The sequence below is a fragment of the Oculina patagonica genome, chromosome 3, assembly GCF_052425735.1.
Source record: "Oculina patagonica isolate OP01 chromosome 3, crgOcupat, whole genome shotgun sequence".
Taxonomy (NCBI): domain Eukaryota; kingdom Metazoa; phylum Cnidaria; class Anthozoa; order Scleractinia; family Oculinidae; genus Oculina; species Oculina patagonica.
Window position 1 is genome coordinate 15,671,218 of NC_135760.1, and position 20,178 is coordinate 15,691,395.

At 38.0% G+C, this 20,178-nt stretch overlaps 2 protein-coding genes across 4 annotated transcripts; one reads left to right on the plus strand and one right to left on the minus strand.

Moving 5' to 3' along the window:
- Window positions 1–242: 242 nt before the first annotated feature.
- On the minus strand, window positions 243–13,259 carry LOC144646930 (lysosomal dipeptide transporter MFSD1-like). The gene is made up of 18 exons (XM_078506644.1): window positions 13,138–13,259; window positions 12,945–13,020; window positions 12,796–12,820; window positions 11,490–11,635; window positions 11,327–11,382; window positions 10,905–11,025; window positions 9,360–9,382; window positions 9,159–9,244; window positions 8,959–9,031; window positions 8,501–8,583; window positions 8,198–8,230; window positions 7,509–7,609; window positions 6,851–6,971; window positions 5,501–5,641; window positions 4,306–4,354; window positions 3,439–3,526; window positions 2,985–3,081; window positions 243–1,728 (listed from the first exon to the last, which is right to left on the minus strand). The coding sequence occupies exons 1-18, from the start codon at window positions 13,241–13,243 to the stop codon at window positions 1,585–1,587; spliced, it is 1,569 nt and encodes a 522-aa protein (XP_078362770.1). The 5' UTR covers window positions 13,244–13,259; the 3' UTR covers window positions 243–1,584.
- Window positions 13,260–14,244: 985 nt separating this feature from the next.
- LOC144646933 (uncharacterized) lies at window positions 14,245–19,170 on the plus strand. 3 transcript variants are annotated; one of them, XM_078506648.1, is made up of 6 exons: window positions 14,245–14,427; window positions 15,202–15,308; window positions 15,844–16,004; window positions 16,608–17,123; window positions 17,895–18,113; window positions 18,841–19,170. In XM_078506648.1, exons 2-6 carry the CDS (start codon window positions 15,209–15,211, stop codon window positions 19,057–19,059), a joined length of 1,215 nt encoding a protein of 404 aa, XP_078362774.1. In that variant the 5' UTR covers window positions 14,245–14,427; window positions 15,202–15,208; the 3' UTR covers window positions 19,060–19,170. The 3 variants fall into 3 exon arrangements, with proteins under 3 accessions (XP_078362774.1, XP_078362775.1, XP_078362773.1); XM_078506649.1 differs by having other exon boundaries at window positions 14,245–14,424; XM_078506647.1 differs by lacking the exon at window positions 14,245–14,427 and adding an exon at window positions 14,880–15,046.
- Window positions 19,171–20,178: the final 1,008 nt, after the last annotated feature.

Genomic DNA, 20,178 nt, shown 5'->3' on the forward strand with positions numbered 1-20,178 from the left:
AAAAACAAAACGTGATAAACTTTTAATCCTGGATTAAAATTAATCAGCTTTTGAACAACCTGGCCTGAAAGTGCAACTTGATTCTAACAAGAAAATTGATGATTTGTAGCTGAAATTCAAAATTATTTTCAACACTTTGTAGTTTATTCAGTATATTCTGACAATTTAGACAAATTAATTATTTTTTAATGTTATAACCTCATAGTTCTAGACAAAATTTTATTTGACTAAATAAACAATCATTTTTAAAAATGTAAATTTAGCCATTGTTTTGCTTGATAGCAAAGCCTTACATATTCCTGAACTCTGAGCTGTTTCAATGTTTTGAAAGTGTGCTGCACAGTAGAAAGCTACAGAGCTTTACAGAACAACCAACACAATTACAAATAACAACCTAGTTATAAAACATTTTTTACACAACCTAAGCATGCGAAAAAGGTATTGAAGCTGAGGTTGAATATTACCCATCAGTTTGTTTGTGTCAGTGTATATATGCAGAAAGTGACCTGGTTAGGGCAAATTTTGCCCTCTTCCCCTAAAGAAACAGGTCACTTTCTGGTTTGATTTTACCTCAGCGGGATTAGGTAAAAGCAACCTGGATGGAGTTTAAATCCAAAATATTTCATCTTGAAATAATAAAACTAACAGCAAAGAGCACATTATATCTAAGCTATGTATTACTTATTAAAAAAATGTTAAAACGTGACTCACGATATTACAGATGAAATACCATATGTCACAATGCTTTCTTCTGCAGTTTTTGTAAAAGTTGTTACACACACTTCTTGTGACTTGGTTTTGAATTCATCAATGTTTAACTTGAAGTTTGGTTACTCTAAAAAAATCATATTTTACAGTGTAAAACTTGTAAACATGGCACAATGGCACAACTATTAATAACTCTTCACCCTCAGCCTTCTGTGTAGGTGAAATCAAAGCTTTTGAAAATTTAACGTAAAATAATTTATCATTATGAATAAATGTAATAAAATAATATTAACCCTTCAGTTTTCTGGCTTTTCTTTCTGTTTTTTCTTTCTGGATTTTATAATAGATATCTTAGTTAGACATCTTATATTAAAATAATTTCTAAAGTTATCATAAAATTGCAAAAAATTCTGTCTAAATTTTACCGTGCAATTTTCCCTTAAATTTCTAATATCACTCATGAAATTACAGCCTGCACCCCTTAAATGGCTTTCCAAATTTAGTGAAACGTGCAATATAGCATGAAACAGATAAAACATATAAAAAACACTATGGACTAGATACAGTCAAAACTGTATTAAAATAATAATAATAATTCCCAGAGGATGTCCTCTTTTTATAGGTTTGACTGTATTCTGTTCAAATGTGTGTCCTAAAAATCTGAAAAACAGAGGGCACAACACTTTTTAGACCCTGAAGAGAAGTTTGAAAGACTTGAATGGAATGGTTACACTGAATGATTCTTCACTATTCAAAGTCAAAATCAGTCTTCTTCTATATAAAGATCTAGGTAAAAATGAATAATCTTTAAAAATACTAAAAGAACTTGAAATAAGTTTGCTAAAAGCAATGCTTATGACAGAAATCCATATCACATTAATTGATAGATGTTGAGGAGTCGTAAAGAAGTGCATCTTTATTGGTGTATCCTGTTGTCGAGATTGAGCCATAAGTGTTGGCTGGTCCATCTATTAATGCGTCATCCTTCTTTTTTCTCGGTGAACGATTCAGAACACCACCCTATTGTAGGTACAACAAAGGACAAACATGTTTACACTCAAATTTCAACATTCTATAAGGCCAGCTACATGTAATTGGTTGGCAGATTGGAAGGGCTCTAGGCTGATGCTGTCCCGGGGGGGTACTCCATATAATGGCCTATACGGGGAGGCTCCGCCCCGAAAAGGGGTACCTTTTTCAGGCTTCAGGTATATAAAAGGGTAGGGATTTCACAAGTTTAGGTATATGAAAGGGTATGAAAATCCGTCATTTAGGTTTTTAAAAGGGCCTTAAATCAAAATATTTCGAACAGACGCACTTTATTGCTGTATTATTTTAATTTAATAAGCGCTACATGAAAATGACAAGAAAACGTCCTGTTCTAAGTCTATGCCATGTCTTTTAGGTATATGAAAGGGGTACCTTTTTTCAGTAAAAGGTAAACGAAAGGGGCACATTTTCTGTCAAAATGGTATATAAAAGGGCAAGGGGTAAGAGCTTGGGGCGGAGCCTCCCCGTATAAAACTTTTTTGAGTGCCCCCCCCCCCCCCCGGGGATGCTGTTCCTAGTCCTTAGAATTACTGGGGGCTGCAACTTTTGAACAACTATTACTTTAGGATTACTTTAGGACAGCCAATATAAATTCATAAGCAATCCTTTCCAAGAAACTCGTTGAATAAATTACATGGCTTTAGAATACTTAAATAATTTAATCCCTGAAGGTCAGCAACATGAAGGATACTTTATAAGGTCACATCAACACAGTCCTTACACGGCTACAACCAGGGATGCAGCTAAGAAAACACTAAGCTGGCTCATCAACAAGCCCAGCTAGCTTTTCTGGCCTTGGCAGCTCTAAAAGTTTATCTAAGTCTTTGTTTCCATGTGAAATTTCAGCCCGATTTTAAGTTCTCTAAAAAAAATTCAGCCGGTGAAATTAGCCAGCACCCAGCCCTTAGCAACAACCCTGGCTACAACATTACTGTTTGAATAAAACTGGAAAAATTCCATGATTGGCACAATGTAATGTAATATTGTACTGGTTTATTATTTGTGGCTCAATTTTACTCTTGGTACAATCTGGAATTTCCCTTTGTTTTTTATTCTTATTTATAATGATCTTACCACACACCAGAACAAAGGGAAATACCAATTTGTGTCAAGGGTAAAATTGAACCACAACAAATGCATTATCTGATCATTGGTGAACAGTTCATTTATTTCTGAAGTCAATGTTTGGCAGTTTGATGATTACAAAATTTATTTGTTGAGTTTACCTTTCTTCTGTCATTGATGTTTACCAAAATAGCAAAGGTAACACAGGCTAAGGTGTTGGCCAAAAGAAAAATCATAACATACTTCCACTTGTTAGATCTGGAAAAAATGAAAAAAAAGTTAAGTTAACACTTCACCTCTCATGGTTCGAAACTGAGTATTGTTCAGAACTTTTTTGATTATAGCAGTATTTTCCTTTTGTTATTTTAACTTAAAATCAAAGAAGGTCATGTTTTGTTGCATTTGACCTTTAAAGGAGCTACATCGAAACCATTCTTGGTTATTTTTGTCTTTTAAACTCCTTTAATGTTTTTCTATGTTAGAAAACTATTATTTTGAGGTTTCCTTCAATTTAAAAGAAATCAAAAAAATGACAATATACGGCTGTCATGACATTGCTACTTTAAGACAAAAGACAGTGAAAGTCCAGGACTACATGTAAGTAAAGACACTTACTTTATAAGATCAAGCATTTTTCCAACAATGATGTTTGCTATTCCCATACCAATCATCTGAATGGAAGTTGTTAACCCCAGAGCAGTTCCTTGAGGAGCAAAAACAATACAGTTAGAATAGGACATCTTCCCATAAGGAAAAAAAGGCTAATTATAAACATCTCTTGGAAGTCAATCCCAATAAAGGCCAAGGTGTGTATAAAATACTGTTTCCTTAATAAGGAAACCAAGGGGGAGTGGGGAGTACACCCAAAGTGGACAATAAACAGGAGGCTCTACCTGGAAAGGCTACCTTTTCCAGGCTGGAGGTATATACAGGGCTACAAATAATTTTTTTCACTTGTCGGACATATGTCCTACTAAGACACCATCTTGGTCGGACAAAACAAAATTGTGGTCGGACAGACTTTCATTCATAGTTGCTGTAAAATGATTTATGATCAAAAAATTGTCCGGACATTATGTCCGACCACAATTGGGATTTCGTCAGACATTAGCAAATTTTGGCTGGCCAATGTCTGATGACCGACTGTTATTTGCAGCCCTGTATATAAAAGGGTAAGGATCTTTGAGTTGAAGTATAGGAAAGGTTAGGGAAAACATCATTCAGGTATTTAGAAGGGCCTTTTAAAATATCAAAAACAGACACACCTAACAAGTGAATAATGGAAAAGGGTATGCAGTATTTCTGTTTTATTGTAGGTGTCTGAAAGGGTAACCATTTTATGTGGAAGGCATATTAAATGATTGCCATTTCTGTCAGAATTGGCATATGAGAAAGGGTAAGGATTTGAACTTGAGTACCACCCCCCCCCCCCCACAACCCCATGTGGGGACGAATCAGTTTGTACTCAACTGTCACACTTACCAACAGTTGCCTGTTCCACAATAAGAGGGAAAGATGGCCAAAGGGATGCCTACAGGAAAACAACAGAAAAACGTTATTTAGCTTTTAATTTACTTTGTAGTGCTTATAGGTGTAATGAAACTGCTAAGCAAAAAAAAAAGAAAAGAATATATTCTGATTGCAATGTGGTTTATTATCTTAGGGAGGGTATCAAAATATTGCTGCCTGTATTAGACAAAAATGAACAATAGCTTGAAATGAACACTAATATAAATTGCCTAACATAGGATCTTTTTTTAAAATTTATTTAGCACTTTATGCCTGTAACTAACTAACTTACGTGCTTATTAAATTTTTGCAGTCAACTTAGGGATGGACCATTATTTACTTGGAGGGGGGTATGAAAAATTTTCCTCTGCAAACTTTTTTTTAGTTTATGCACCTCTGCAAACATTTTTTTTTTGAAAAGCAAACTATATTTTGTCATACATTTCATGTTTGCAAACAATTTATTTTGTCTTTCTAGACCCTGCAAAACAATTTTTTTCAGTATTTTTCATACCCCCCGCCCTCCAAAAAAATAATGCTGCGTCCCTTAGTTTAGTTGGGGAGGCTGAATCATGCATAAGCTTTTTCTAGTTTTTTCCCCTGGTCCCCCCCCCCCCCCACCAGTTTTTCTTTGTAACTTACATGTAGTTAAAATTATTAGAAAACAATACTTTAATTTGACACTCCCCTTACGGAGCTTTTCAGTGACAATAAATTACAGTAGAAATTACAATTTTAAAATTATAAAAAATTACAATGATAAACATTACAATGATAAACATAACAATGATAAAATTTAAATTACAATGATAAAAATTTGGATAAAATGAATTACTCCTAATTAATCTATGTTAAAAACTCCTCCATTAATTTTGATTTTAAATGAAATTTAAAAGATGAAATAGTTTTAAGCACCAGTTTTGTAATTCCAGTTGTATCAAGTTTTGTAATTCCTTGTATAGCAAAAAAAAAAAAAAAGGAAAAAGGAAAGTGGCACCACCCTGCCTGAAACTGTATTTAGTCCCCTTACCTCTCCCCCACTTGGTTCATAGTATGACATGGCTAGCTCAACTGAAGGACAATATCACCCCAAACAAATCATTGGCCTGGTTAAACAACAGTACGGAAGTTGGAAAAGGGCTAATAATGCATTTAGCCTGTAACTTACAGCAGCTATAGAGTAGGTGAAGCCAAGCCAGATGGTTGGAACAAGAGGATGAACATTTGGTGCAAATGCCAAAAATCCATACACGGGTATTGTCAAGATTGCACAAAGAAATATAAGAATCCCTCGCCTTCCAAACTTATCCTGTAGAAAAAATAATACATAGAAAATATTTTATTACAGATGTAACTAATACATAAAACAATTGAAGGGCTCGGTGCAAAAAGGGTGGCCGTGATTTTGCCTTGAAATGAACATTGCCAAAACAACTCCAAAATTCGTGTGCGGGTTTGTTGACATAAGTGAAACATTGTAATGAAATTATTTTCCGTGGTATTTGCTCTGTTTCTGAGAAATTACTCATGTAAAAACTAAGCTTTTCCAGTCGGCATCTTTTATAGTACTTTCTTTGTTCAAAGGGAACAAAGAGACTTCTTAAAATGCCGACTTTAAAAACTGAGCTTTCTGCATACGTTATTCCTGTAAAACGGAGCAAAAACCAGGGACAATAAATACAGTACAATGTTTCGCATACATAAACGTCCCATCTGTGAACTCAGAATTTTTTCTGAGTTCATTCTCTACACACATCAATCCATTATTATTATTTATAAACAAATTCACATGCGAAATTTGGAGTTGTTTGGTTGTGGTTCTTTTTTTGGCCAAAATCAGTGCCCCCCCTTTTTGAATCGAACCCTTCAATTCTTCTTTATTTTAGTTATAGCTTTCTGTATTAAAAACTGTTGCACCTTTCAATACACTCTCTGAAGTTCAAAGCCCAAACTAACAATATTGCATTTTTCACCGCCCTCAATCACTATTATGACATAAACCTTGAAAAACAGAAACACAAAATCACTATGGATCAAAATCTACCAATCACAACCAACAGACATGAGCTTTTGAACTGGTTAAAGTGAACTTGTTTTCTGAGAGGTCCACATAGATGATTCAACCCTCCAAGTTAAGACCATTTAAGCTGCAATGGCAACTAGAATTTCGGAACTGGCGACTAAATTGGAACCGAAGTCGCCAGCCTGGCGACTAAAATTAGGAAAGGAATGAAAGCGTGAGCTTAATTTAGCGACCAAACTTGAACAGTCTTCGGCCAAATGGCCACTAAGAAAAAAAATAAACTTGGAGGGTTGATGACTGATGGCAGCAAAAAACATAACCGTTAATTGACAGAGTTTGCTTTATATTGAAAGGTGCAGCAAGTGAATAATGACAACTCTGAATCACATTCATTTTCTTGCAATTTACAAATTTGCTTACATGTATATAACCTAATTCAGTCATAATAAGAGATTCTATTCTTGTTACAGATATGATCTTTTTTATTTCACTTACTACAAACAAGCCCATTGTAGGACCAAATATCATGGACACCATGTACACACTGCCAGCGATGTAGGAAGACTCTTTCTTGGTAAAGTGAAATGTCTCATTGTAGTTCACATAAATGAATTTGCTGTAAACAAAATATTTATTCATTGATAAGTAATTTAATTGTAACTTAATTAAATCAGCAAAGACACAACTAAAAAGGCTCTCAGTCAGTCATTCAGAGTAGGGCACGAAGTTCCCGGTGTGTGGTCTGGTCTTTGCCCATTGTGCCGTTGTACTGTTGAAATGCTCGGAGATATTAGCTATGTTAAAAGCTACTCTACAATCCGAGGGTAAATAAAGTATTCACTACACTCACTTCACCTCAGTCCATCCATCCATCAGCCAGTCAGTCAGTCTGTCTGTCAATTAGTCAGTCAGTCTGTCTGTCTGTCCATTTGTCAGTCAGTCCGTCTGCCATCCATCCGTCAGCCAGTCTTTCTGTCTGTTAGTCAGTCAGTTGGTCGGTCAGACACTCAGTCAGTCAGTCAGTCAGTCAGTCAATCAGTCCTTCAGTCAGTCATTCAGTCCTTTGGTCAGTTAGTCAGTCAAAAAGCAGTCCTTTGTAGGAGGCAAACAACGAAAAATACAAGCCAACCCAGTGTAAGAATACTATGCTTACCTGGCATCAGAAATAAATGGGAAGACTCCAATGTAAAAGAACATGAGGCAGAATGCCAGAAGCCAAAAAGATGCTGAGAAGTACTTGATATCTGTTATTCTCTGAAATGATATATGCATTCAGAATCTGAGAATTACAGCCATGTGTGATGTGCCATTTCACCTTAATAAAGTTGAGGATTAATTTTGCATCTTTTTGATGTCTGTTTCATCTTGCTTATGGGTTTCAGATTGATCAAACGAATCAAAATCGGCAGCAGAAAATAAATGCTTCTCAGTGGTGAATAGAACCCCCCCCAAAAAGAAATTATTATTCATCATTAAAACCTTGTCTAGGCAAGATAATTTTATTTTAATAGCCCAATTTCGATATATTAAAATTCAGCCTAAAACAATAGACCTCAGGACGAGGCTCCGGGGACCAAACTATAGAGTTTGTGGGGTTTATTCCCCGGAGTCTCGTAGTGATGTCTATTGTTTTAGGCTGAATAATAAAACCCATAATTTTAAAATATCGAAATTGGGCTATTGTCGTGGTTTAAATTTGTCTCGGGAATTAAAATGGTATTAGCTTTTTGTGCATAAAAAATAAATAAATAAATAAATAAATAAATATGAGCATATTAATTGTTTAAATTTAAAACCAAAACAGCAACATACATTGGAACCTCAGTTTCAAAAATTGCTTACCATTTTTTTTGATTCAATTTCCATCTCTGTTGTCTGTGAGAAGAAAAAAAGAGTTACCACTGAGAAACATCTTTTTTATTTCATGGCTGAGTGGATAGTAAGGAACGTAAAAAAACTGGAGGTTGTGGGTTCAAGTCCTGTTCTGACTCCTAGCAAGTGCTTTAAAGGGGAGCAGGTATGACGCAGTAGTGAGAGCGCTTGCATCCCACCAATGTGCCCCGAGTTCGATTCCCGGACCCGATGTCATATGTGGGTTGAGTTTGTTGTTGGTTCTCGTTCTTGCTTATAACTAAAGTAGGATACCTTGTTCAACTGCTTCAGTCCAATGACATCCAGTGATGATGCAATAACTGCACACAGCACACCAAACCCACAAAGAATGGCTCCTGAATGAACAGAAATTTTAAAACAGTGCTTTTAATGAACTGGAGGATGTTAAAGTACAGAGCTTTTTAAAGTAATTTTTCATAAGCATTTGAAAGGTTTCTTGACCAAAAAAACATTGACAAAATGCAGTATCGAGGTTTGATGCAATGTGTACAAAAAAAACTTTAGCCTTGTGTGCAAACCACAGCATCAATGAGGGTGCCAACTTAGACCTAGTTGTCAAAGATCACAATCTCCAATAAATAGCAGACTTAAGTCACTTCATGTTGTTGTTTCAGAGGGGACAGCAAAGAAATGAACATGTACCATAATGTTAAATGCAGTTGCGGAATCATTGTATTCATTTGACCTTTTTATTGACAGTCATTCATTACCTCCCCATAAGGTCCACTGAAGACCATACTTTTCGTGAAAGCTTTCTGTCAGAAAGAAGTTTAACACACTACCCTAGAATAGAAAGAAAAGGAGAAATATTTATTAACTGCATTGCCACCTTCTCACTTGGTGAAGATATTACTAACACAGTGCTTTCATACTAAAAGATGACTGAATAAAATGGCAATTATGAACTTACAAGTCTTGAAAATGCCAGAATACATCCAAAAGCAAATGCAAGTTCCTTTCCTTTGAACCACATGGCTGATATTCTGTTTTGAACAACTATGGGAAAAAGCAGTTTTCTAATTCATATTTAAACAGTTTTCAGAAAGTCAGACTCTCTCGTAATCAACTACATACTATGCAATGTGTTGAATTATTGACTTTAACCACTTACTTGTTAAAGAACCATTTCCAGATCTGTGAACAAAAATTAATACCATATATCAGTAAAAAAATATACTGGTTTATTATATAGCCGCTAGTGTTTTACTGGAAAATAGACCACTCGTAAAATTCATACGAAACTGCATTCAGGACTGTAGTGGCGTATTTTCCATATCCTCACTAGTGAGGATATCGATGACGTCATTTCCCGCCTTTGCACGGTTGTTTGTGCAAAGCTGTCAAAGCCGGTTGGAAATGGCGAGCTATCGAGATCGATTCGTAAAGTTCACTGAAGCCAAAATAAATGCCTCACTAAGGAGCAGGAAAATGCTAACACGAAGAAGAAAACTTGTTATGACTTGAAATTATTTAAAAGTGCTTCTTCCTTGTGGAAAGTCAGACGAAGAGAGGGAAAATCAAGAAATTCCAGCCGCCGAACTGCAAGACTTCGCGATCAGAAATCAGTAGAAAATTAAAGCGGTGAGTTTGAGCAGAAACAGGTTTCAAAATGGCGATTTATTTATTGTCAGTGACATTGATGAAAGCTAATAAACAGACTGTTTTTACATTTACGTTATACATCTTCTGAAAGCTTCAGTTCGCGAAATTTTGCCTTTCAGTTTGGCAATTTGCTCAATTGTTATATTTAGCCGTCGCTCGTGTTTAAGCTTTTGATTAATAAAAATGTTTTAATTTTTACTTCATGCATGATTTTTGTCTATATAATAAAAAGAAAATTATACAGTGGCTTGAAGATATGAATTTTATTTTCTTGTGGTAAAAGCAATATTTTACTCATTCGCTGCGCTCATTCGTAAAATATTGCTTTACCACTCGAAAAATAAAATTCATATCTTCGCGCCGTCGTGTAATATCCTCTATATATATTTTTATCACCAGTGGTAATATCCCTGTTTGAAAATGACTTTTGCATTGTTTATCCAGAGCTCTGCTCTTGATAGAGCTGGTTTCTTATGTTATGTATAGTCAATAACGATAAGATGAGAAGAAATTAAAAATAATTTGTACTCTTCTACATTTAGTTGGATAATAACATGTCTTTTGAGTGACCTACACGCTGGACTCTGGATCAAGCAGTCCATTTCAACTGCTTGCCAGGGTCATGATGTTCTTTTCTTTCACAAGACACTTTACTTTCACAGTGCTTCTCTCCACCCAGATGTATTAATGGGTGCTAGCAAATAAATACTGGGCAGTGGGAAGCAGAAGGGAGTAACTAGGACTAAACTCAATAAAATAAATAGGAAAATTGCTACTCCCCCTGGCTGGGATTGTAGTCCACTGCAGCTCCTCCCCTCCCAAAGTAATTTTGTCAGGTTGCTCCAACAGTTTTCTGGTGACTGTTTATACTCCAGTTAAAGAGAGGCACTGTGAGAGAAAAGTGTCTTGCCGAAGAATTTAAATCAAAAATGACCCTAAACAGGAATTGACCTTGGACTGTTCAATCCAGAATTAAATGCACTAACCATTCGCCCACTGCAACTAACAACTACAACACCATTTCAAGGACATGCACTCTACAGCTGTAACTCACCCAAAGAGTATTCTTCCTAATAAGAAAAGTGGGAACATAGTGGATGTTCCCTTGAAGTACAGGCCAATGGCAAATACAGATGTTCCAGCCAGACACATGGATGAAAATATCATGGCTCCAACTACCGGTACACAGTGTAAACAAAGCAAATGAAAATGCACACTGATCAGTAACTTGGAATGACAAGATGCAAGTTACAATGGCCTGGGAGATGAGCAGACAAGTTCAGATGGAATGGAGCAGGAAGACTGAATTTGTGGGACCTTTTTTTTGGGGGGGGGGGGGGGAGGGAGGAGAGGTGTTACATGTACAAATGATATGGTCCTTATCAGTTATGCAACTTGCCCTGTGATAGTATTGCACTATAAATCAAAAGAAAAATTGCTACCATGCAACCAAAAAAATCACAGTTATATACTTACTTGGATTGCCCAACTTGTCAATTAGAAACCCAGCAAGTACAACAACTATGGCATTTCTGAAAAAAAGTATTTAAAGTAGAACAAAGTAAAATACCAGATTGTACCAAGGGTAAAATTGCACCACAACATATACACATAACAAAATTATTTTGTTTTTACTCACGTCCAGGCATATATGGCATAAAGAAGATTATACTCTGTTTCAGACAATTCCAAGCCACTCTTACAGTGAGTTCCATTAACATGCACAAGCTCAGCTGGCTCTCCATCAACAGTCGTACAGTTTCCTGTGCTATTGGGATGTAATGGCTAAAAAAAAAACAGACAGTAGTCTATAACTAAAAGCAGACTGAGCAAAGACAATGCAGCACCCTTCCAATAATTTGACCACACTAGGCCAGGGATGTCGCTAAGGGCGAGATGCCGCCTAATTTAACCGGCTGAAATAGAACTTAAATCCAGCTGAAATTTCACATGAAAACAAAGACTTAGGTAAACTTTTAGAGCTGCCAAGGCCAGAAAAGTCAGCTGTCTTGTTGATGAGCCGCCTTAGTTTTCTCCCGGGGGAAGGGGGGGGGTACTTGGGTAAATTTTTGTTGGGTATGTGCCGCTGGCCTCTTAGAACCCCTACCCCATTATAGTCTTATTCTATGGCCAATTAGACCCCATCTTAGTCACTTTTGGTAAATTTAATTTTCAAGACCCCAATTACACTTTCTGGGAGCTGTTTGTCAAATATTGAACAACAGCAATAAATACGGTAACATTTTTTCGGCGAATATTTCCGTTCATAAATCACAACTTGCCAGATTTTCGTACCTCAAAATCCTGGAAAAGTGTGACCCCATTCTAGTCACCCTATAAAAAATCCTTGAAATGGCGACCCCATTATAGTCAGTCCAGTCGTGAAAATGCGACCCCATCCAGCGGCACATCCCCATTAGCCCATTTATAGGAAGTGCCCCCCCCCCCCCGGGAGTTTTCTTAGCTACATCCCTGGTAGGCTGCATACCGCGGCCTGCTTTCCTTACAAAACCAGACAACAGGCAGCTGTACAGAGGCTAGAGGACAGGGCATATAGGTTGTCATGCTGGGTCATGATGTGAAACCTATGCAGGCTGTTACTTCCTAACGAGGACAGCAGCATGTGCTCCGGTAGATGAAATCAAGTCGTTACAAGACTATTCCCTTGGTTTTGTACCTTTATTTGACATTTGCGCGCTTTTACGTTTTTACTAAACCTGCTTTCATTTAGATTACTAGTACTAGTACATGTAATTCCACTGCTTGTGCACAGGAAGTATGAATGTCACATTATTATTCGATTACATTCCTAAGAAAGGGCTTGAAACCAGCATTCAGTTTAGTTCATAGCATAAAGTCAGCTCTAGATGTGATTTCCACGTTGTAACAAGAGAGTGCATAATCTGTATTCCACATGTTCCTCAAAATACACATAAGACACTCACCGCTGTAAATGTTGCTTGTAATACACTGCAACACAGAAAAATATATCATGCGATGTAAAAATGAGTTTAAAATATTGCAGGTTAAATAATTCGATACACCGTTTTGCCTGCAAATATCTGACGCTTGTAGCATTAACAAAGGAACCTACCTTGGCATATCAAAACAAAAGTACGATCCGAATGTCAACATGCACGTAAAGATGAGCAGAACGAAGCGAAATGGACCTGGCAAAAATAGACATACGTATTAACATATTTTAGCCTGTTTGATCAATGTTTTCTACGTTTGAACAGTAGAATTAAAACTTTGGCTTGTTTTAAATCAAAATAATCATCTGAAACCTCTGCTCGCGTGAAAACAGCCCTCATTTCTTCCTGGAAAAATTGGATCGAGCTCTCGACTGTCCGCCATCTTGTTCGCGAATACGTTCAATACAGCACGTGACATTCCTCGGGGGTATTGTCTACCCAACCAGTCAGTCAAGAAAACAGCGGTCAAATATGGCGGGAATTTTAAAAAGATAGTGCAAAGAAAAATATTCTTTCAGCAAACAACGGTTTCTGGGACGAACTGAAAAAAACGCCGAACGCTAAGAAAAAAAAACTAAAAAAGTAAAAGAAAGGAAAAAAAAGATTGGTAAAATCAGAAATAACCAAAGAAAAAAATCAAAACGGTATCTCTGGGGAGGAATCTCTCGGCCCCCACAAGCCTGTTCGAAAGTAACTCCTTGGTCTTAGACTCAAATCTCCACCCGGGGCCAGTTCTAGAATAACCCCTGTAAAGTGTGATTCGAACCCTCGACCCATGATGACTTCGTTGTCCTCGCTGCGCGCCGCGATTACCACTCGGCCACCTCTGAAATTCCTTGGGAATATAGTCAGCGTAGTAAGTTTTTCTTATGGGAGTTTCGACTGCGATTGCATACTCTGCTAGACTAGATAATATGGGCTAAAATCAGCAGACTTATAATTTCATCAGGTGCGAATAGTGCTTCGCAACAATCTAGACTTTGTGAAGATTTGAAATCGAGTTTTCTCCGCTACCGACAACTTAGTTCAGGCCTGGCAAACTACATGTCCCACAAGTCTTGGACGTCGTCGGAGATCAAAACATGTTTGACCTGTTATCACAAGTCAGCAAGCAAATGCCGTTGCATTGGCGAAATCAAAGATTTTGCCGACTTTCTGAACTCGTTTTTATAAAGGACCGTTATTTCATTTATTTCACTGAGTAATTTCATGACAGCTTCGTCCAAAAGAAACCACTTACCTATCCAAACGATTGACTTGACAGGAAACTCAAATCATGGGTCGTATGTTGAAGTCTGTAATACAAAATAATTTGTGAAAGCGAATACCGTACCCATTTCCTACTTGCGCATTGACTCTATTTCAAGATGAGGCCGCGCAATCACAGATCATCGCATGTTCACGTATGTCGAACGCCGAGACAAAAAGCTACCTTTTTATTTCACATTTAGGTACTTTGCAAATTTAGACTGTTTATTATCGTCTCTGAGGCACAATTTACCGATTTACTCTGGCGTGGGCAATAGATGGACAGCATGATTAAGTACCGAATTTTAAACCCCGTGAGAAGGTGCAGATACGCGTTCAAACCAGGAACCAGTAAGTATTTTTTAGTCCCAATAGGGAATTTTTTTTCAGGCATTTAGCCTGAAATCCGGACGTGAAATGGGTAAATGTCTAGTTCAAGTGAAGCCTAAAGCTAAAGAGGCGGACTGAAGGACAAAGAAAGCTCTGAGGGCAATATATAACGCTACGAAAACGGAAATGTTGATGAAGCAGTTTTATACAAGAGCCTGCTTTGCGCGCGTACAGGCAAACAAACAATCGACGTACTCAAGAATTTTATACAGCCTTCTTAATTTGAAAAATTCACTCACAAATAATTAATCCAAAGTAGCCCTGTAATTATAAGAGAGAAATAATTTCAGTTTTGTCAGGAATCAAGAGTATTCCGTTAAAGATTGTACGCGTGAATGACGCGCGCAGCTGACATCACAGATGTCAAGTAGCATCACTATAGCAACTGCAAGTGTTTACACTCCAGTGAATCAAGCTCGAGTAGCGTGAAAATCTGTTGTGGTTTCTTGAGAGCTAGAGGCGAGTTTTATTGTGCGGAATTTTTATATAAAAGGCAATCGGATTTACGATTTAGCTTGTGAAAGCTATTTGTAACAAAAACTTGAACGTTTTCAAAGAAAAGTCGTCACCCAGATATAACGAGGTACGAAAGTTTATGTAAGCGCGCCGAAAATTATTTTCGCGCGCCTTTTTTGTTAAATTTGTTTCTTGTTTGTTTATTTGACTCTAAAAGAAAACCGGAAATACCAGATTGGTCTTTCATCTAAGCTTATGACACGTTCCTTTTTTTTACTTCAGAAAGAAAATGTGGGGTCCGTTTTCCGAAGGCGATATGTTCCCTCAACAAGAAATGTGGGATCCGTTTTACGAAGGCAATATGTTCCCTCAGCAAGCTCAACAAAATGGTAGGTGCTCCGTTTTATTTAAAATTGATTCTTTATTTTTGGAACTTTTACCACAATAATAAGAATTAGAACTAAGCTAAGTGATTGGAATTTACATCAAAGAAATCAGAAGTCTATAATGATAAACCGGCTTCTGGGGTAATTAATTCAGTTCTAATGGGGGAAAGAGTAAAAGTGAAAATCAGTAAAATTTATCACCAAGTGAAAAAGATCAATGCGAATCACAGTTCTTCAATTTATAGTCGTGCTTTTTTCGAGCAATCAAAACGCAGTCACTTCAAAATTCCGTCTCTTTACTTACTTTTGACTGGACTAAATCGGCAATTGTTGAGGAAGTTTATTTAATATTTGTTTACAAATAAAATTCTTTGCGCAAGTGAAATTCATTGTATTTTTAACGCGCGAGAAATGTTACATATATTACTTTATTTATTTATTCATTTGATCGATCAGTCGGTCGTTCCTTCTTTCCTTTGTTTGTTTATTTAATTATTTATTTATTTATTTATTCATCTATTTACTTATTTTTCTTCAGAGTTCAGCGATGCCCAATCCCATGATTCATGGAAGATTGATTTACCGGGAGGAGGTTTCATTGAAAAGCCTGGGTCAGAGTTACATTCAACGCCCGCCCCGGTCCCCCAGAATTATCCGTTTCCTCCTTGTGCCCAGTCCGACGAGTTTGCAACACCTGAGGTAAGCGTGAGTAAGAAAGTCTTCTGACAAAATGATTGGACACAGCCAGTTACTACAGCGGTTAAGAGCGCAAATGAGCCAATCGAAATTTAGGATAAAAAACGATGTTAACAGTGTCCGGCGAGGGCGGGAAAAGTCTTATGCATTTATCATTTGATTGGCTGAAAATATAACGTATAGCTCTCAATGGCTACAGCCCGTTTCGCGAGGCTTTTATCCAATTACGAACGGCCTACCGGTAAAATAATGCTAGGGAGGGGGAGGTACCCTGCAGTGGACTAACATCCTATTCAGGGGGGAGTAGAAATATTCCTAGCCGCCTAATGCTACAGAAACCGGGATAACCTCCCGCAGTATCGGCCGCGTGGCTCGAGGCTTCCATCCTTTTTTTCCAAACGCAACTAGGCTAAAATTAAATTTACCGTCATGCAAGGTTATGCATAAGAAAAAAATCTTTAATTGTAAGAATTATTAGGTCTAATTATACAAGATTGTGTTTCCAGTTAACTCGGATTGTCATTCAAGACAGCATTGAAAATGGCCCCGTTACAACCTTATTGTGTTTCTTCAAGAGAAACTAACTAGATGGTTTGTGTTTTCTAGGAGAGGAACGCACTCCTGACTAAACTTGACATGTTATTAGAAGAGCGTGCTGCCCGTGAGAGAGCAATCCAGGATCTCTTTGCACAAGAAAACTCGCTGCAGCAAAGCTTGAACAAAGTGCATGAAGCTCTAGACTTTCAATCCGGAGAGTTGTCGGTGCTTACAGATGCAGTACGAGAAAGGAAGCAAGAAATGCTGAACAGAATTCAAGCCAAGAAATCAGCTATCGCAAATCTGCAAGACACTATGCGAGATCTCCACAGAGAGGAGAGGCGGACCGCATGTTACAGAATTGTAGCCGCTGAGAGCCGCGCCTTGAAGAAACAAATCGCGCGAGGCTTGGAGGAAAAGAAAGTCGTACAGGAGAAGGTTGATGAGTTGGACAAGACAGTAGATTTGCTGATGTTGCGTTGCAAGACAATTGAACAGGAGGAAAGGACGGTCTTGAAAATGTGCACTGTGGAATTGGAGAAGCTGGCGGAGAATAGCTGTCTTAAAAAAGTTGGAACTGGCAAGGTTAGTGTACGTTAAGTTTGGTAAACATTCTCGTTTTCGTAGCTTTTCCATTTCTAACAGTTGGAATCAAAAAGTTTTCTACTTCTCCTGACCAGGGTCCTTGGCTGCGGGAATCATCGAATGGGCCAAGTATGGCCGAAACGCCGCTCGTCATTTTCGTTCCCAGAGCCACGAGAATGGCCGCTCGTGTATATTGTACACATTAGCGTGACAGTGCGCTAAGAAAGCGCGTTCTTGAAAAGGAGTAAAGCGCGCCGTCAACGTGACTCGAATATAAAAGATATAGAAAGATACCTCAAACAGGCTGAAAACTACCCCTCCCTCCGAAAAAACAGTTATACGAAGATTATTCGGGAGGCTAAGCTATTAAAAAAGCTATTGAAATTTTTTTTCGTTGAGCCACGCGATCTTTACTTATTTAGGCAGCGACTTCATTAACTTCGTAACTGAACTCACAATGGATAGTTAGGTTAGACTTGGGGATTCAAACTTTAATCTTGGGATTGGCTACGATTAGAAGCTTTTAATGTGGATCAGATTGGCTGATTACGCAAAAACAATGCAAAATAATAGATAAAGAGGTGTTTTCATTGGTCTTCCGCCAAATGTGTGACTGGTAAGGACTCACAGGCCATCTAGCATTGGAATTTTTTAGTATGATTTACAAAAAAGCAAAAAAATAAAGAAATAAGACATTTTATAATGAAAACACGCTGTCTGTTCATTAGTTTATTTCTATCGTGTCTAACCAATAATCTTTTCCCCCTGCAGTTTTTCGTCCAGGATACGAGTGAACTTATAATGGACGCGATAGAGGTACATCAAGAGCCAAAAAAGACCAGACCTTCCCTGCAGACGGTTCGGAGAATGATTAAACATTGTAAGAACAATCTTGCTGAACAAATAGAAAGAAACAGAGAGCACCAGCAGCTTGCTGAGAAAATTGAAGTTCTTGAAGATAATGGAGCACTGAAGGGGATCGTTAAGAAGGTAAAAGGAAAAGAACACTACAGTAGCGTTTGCAATGTCGGTCTCAGTGCAAACCAAAGAAATCACAGACAATCACGTGTTAGTCTTATTCTCGTCCCAAGAGCCACTGGTCCCTCTAAGCCGCCCCAGGCTACATCGGCTCAGAGGTACAAGTGGCTCTGGGAACGAGAATGATGAAGCCATGACACGCGACTCTTTAGTTTTCCGAGAAGGCGGGTAAGGTTTTTTCTAAGCGGGCGATTCCTCGTCTTGACTGGCGCTTGAACGCTGCCATCAGTAGCATGGAATGACGGCTACCGCTTCTTACCTCCCACCCGTAGAGAGACACGCTGTGATAGTTAGGTGTTTTTAACAACCAAAGAACTTGAAATCCAATAACACAATCTTTCATGTAGAACCGCCAGACCTCTCGATAAGGGTTCAATGTACAAACTACTAGGGCATAGAGAGAAAAAATCGGGAAGCGGGATGTCCCGCGGCGCGGTTTGGGAAGGAAGATCTCTAAAAGCGTTCGTGTTCTTCGATTTTTTTCGCCCTGTACCTCAAGTGTAGAGCGAGGCTCTTCGCAAGCTACATTAGTTAGCAAGACCACGACACAGCCTCAGGTCTTTGGCTAATAGAACGATCTAAACAGTCGAATCTAAACAGTACTTTAATACCGAGTATTTGCTTCGGCTAGTCATGGGGTATTCATTAATTAAAAGTTTTTTCATATCTTTTTCTTCAGAGAGGATTCTTCTCCTCTGCAAAGAAACTGTTCAGACGAAAACGCAAATCATGTTCCAAACACACAAAGCTGAGCAAGAATGAACTGAAGATGAAAGTTTTGAATGATTCGAAGCCAACTGGTACGGTAACCATGGCAACAAAGAGTGAGGCGAGCAACCTGCACAAGGCCGCTGAATTATGCAAAGAAACGTCGGCTCAAGAAAACAACTGTTTGTAAAAACAAAACTTGTGAACTTATTTACTCTGAATACCATATGATTGTAACAATCCTTCAGATGTTTTAACTGGACAAAATGTTCAGATTTTCAATGAGAAAATGAAAAAATAATAGTGTTCGTACATGTATGTGCTCAGTGTGATGTATCATATTTTTATTATTTATAAAAAATAGATTTTTTATTAAAAGAACTTATCTTTAATCTAGCATCGCTGGTTTTTCTGTTCAGAATTATAGGCCGTTCCAGATTGGTTATACATTAGTACGAGGTTAAAGCGTGAAATAACTCCTGAAATTCCTAGTGAAATGACGTCACAATGGGGGCCCATAAAGTGTCTTGCATTAGCCCAGCCTTCTTGTAGGCAACTCTGTTGCTGAGCCTCCGAGGGAAGACTCCAGGGATCAACAAAAAGAGTGAACGAGAAAGACTAGGAATGAAAAAGCGTCCTCGGGCTGCGGTGTGCTTTCGTTCCTAGTCTTTCTCGTTCACTTCCTTTTCGTTGTTCCAACATTCCTGAGACGACCCTTGACCACAAACACCAAACACAGAACGGCTTTGTGCACGTGGAACTTGACGCCTTCCACCATCCATCATCAGAACAATCGCTCAGTTCCCATGGCTGGGAAAAGTCCGGAGGAGCATTAGTTTCTTCCATTATAGACCAATGCAAATCCGCCATCGAAGACAACGGAAAGCAAAAACAGATTTACACCTAGTTAGCTTGGAAAAAAACGGGGAGCGGAGCGAGCCGTGCGAGGTCTGGGTAAGAAGATTTCAGAATGTGCTCGTGCATCCCATTGTGAGTTTTGGAAAAAGAGCCAGAATAGAAACTGAATACATCAGGCGAAAGATTGAACGACCCAACGTAATTTTCGAAAAAAAAATTGAGTAATTCACTTTAAATTTACCATGCTTTAATTTTACAATAACTGGCAAAATTGCTGTCCACTTGGTCATTGGTTGAGAGCTATGGTTGACCAGATTTTGTAAACGTTTCCTGTAAAAAGGCAAGGTAAAGTCTGCGTTGAGCCAAGTGGCCCATGCAGCCCGGGCTTAAGTGACTAGGAGTATTTCTACTCCCCTCTGGATGGGATGCTAGTCCATCACAGGGTTACCCC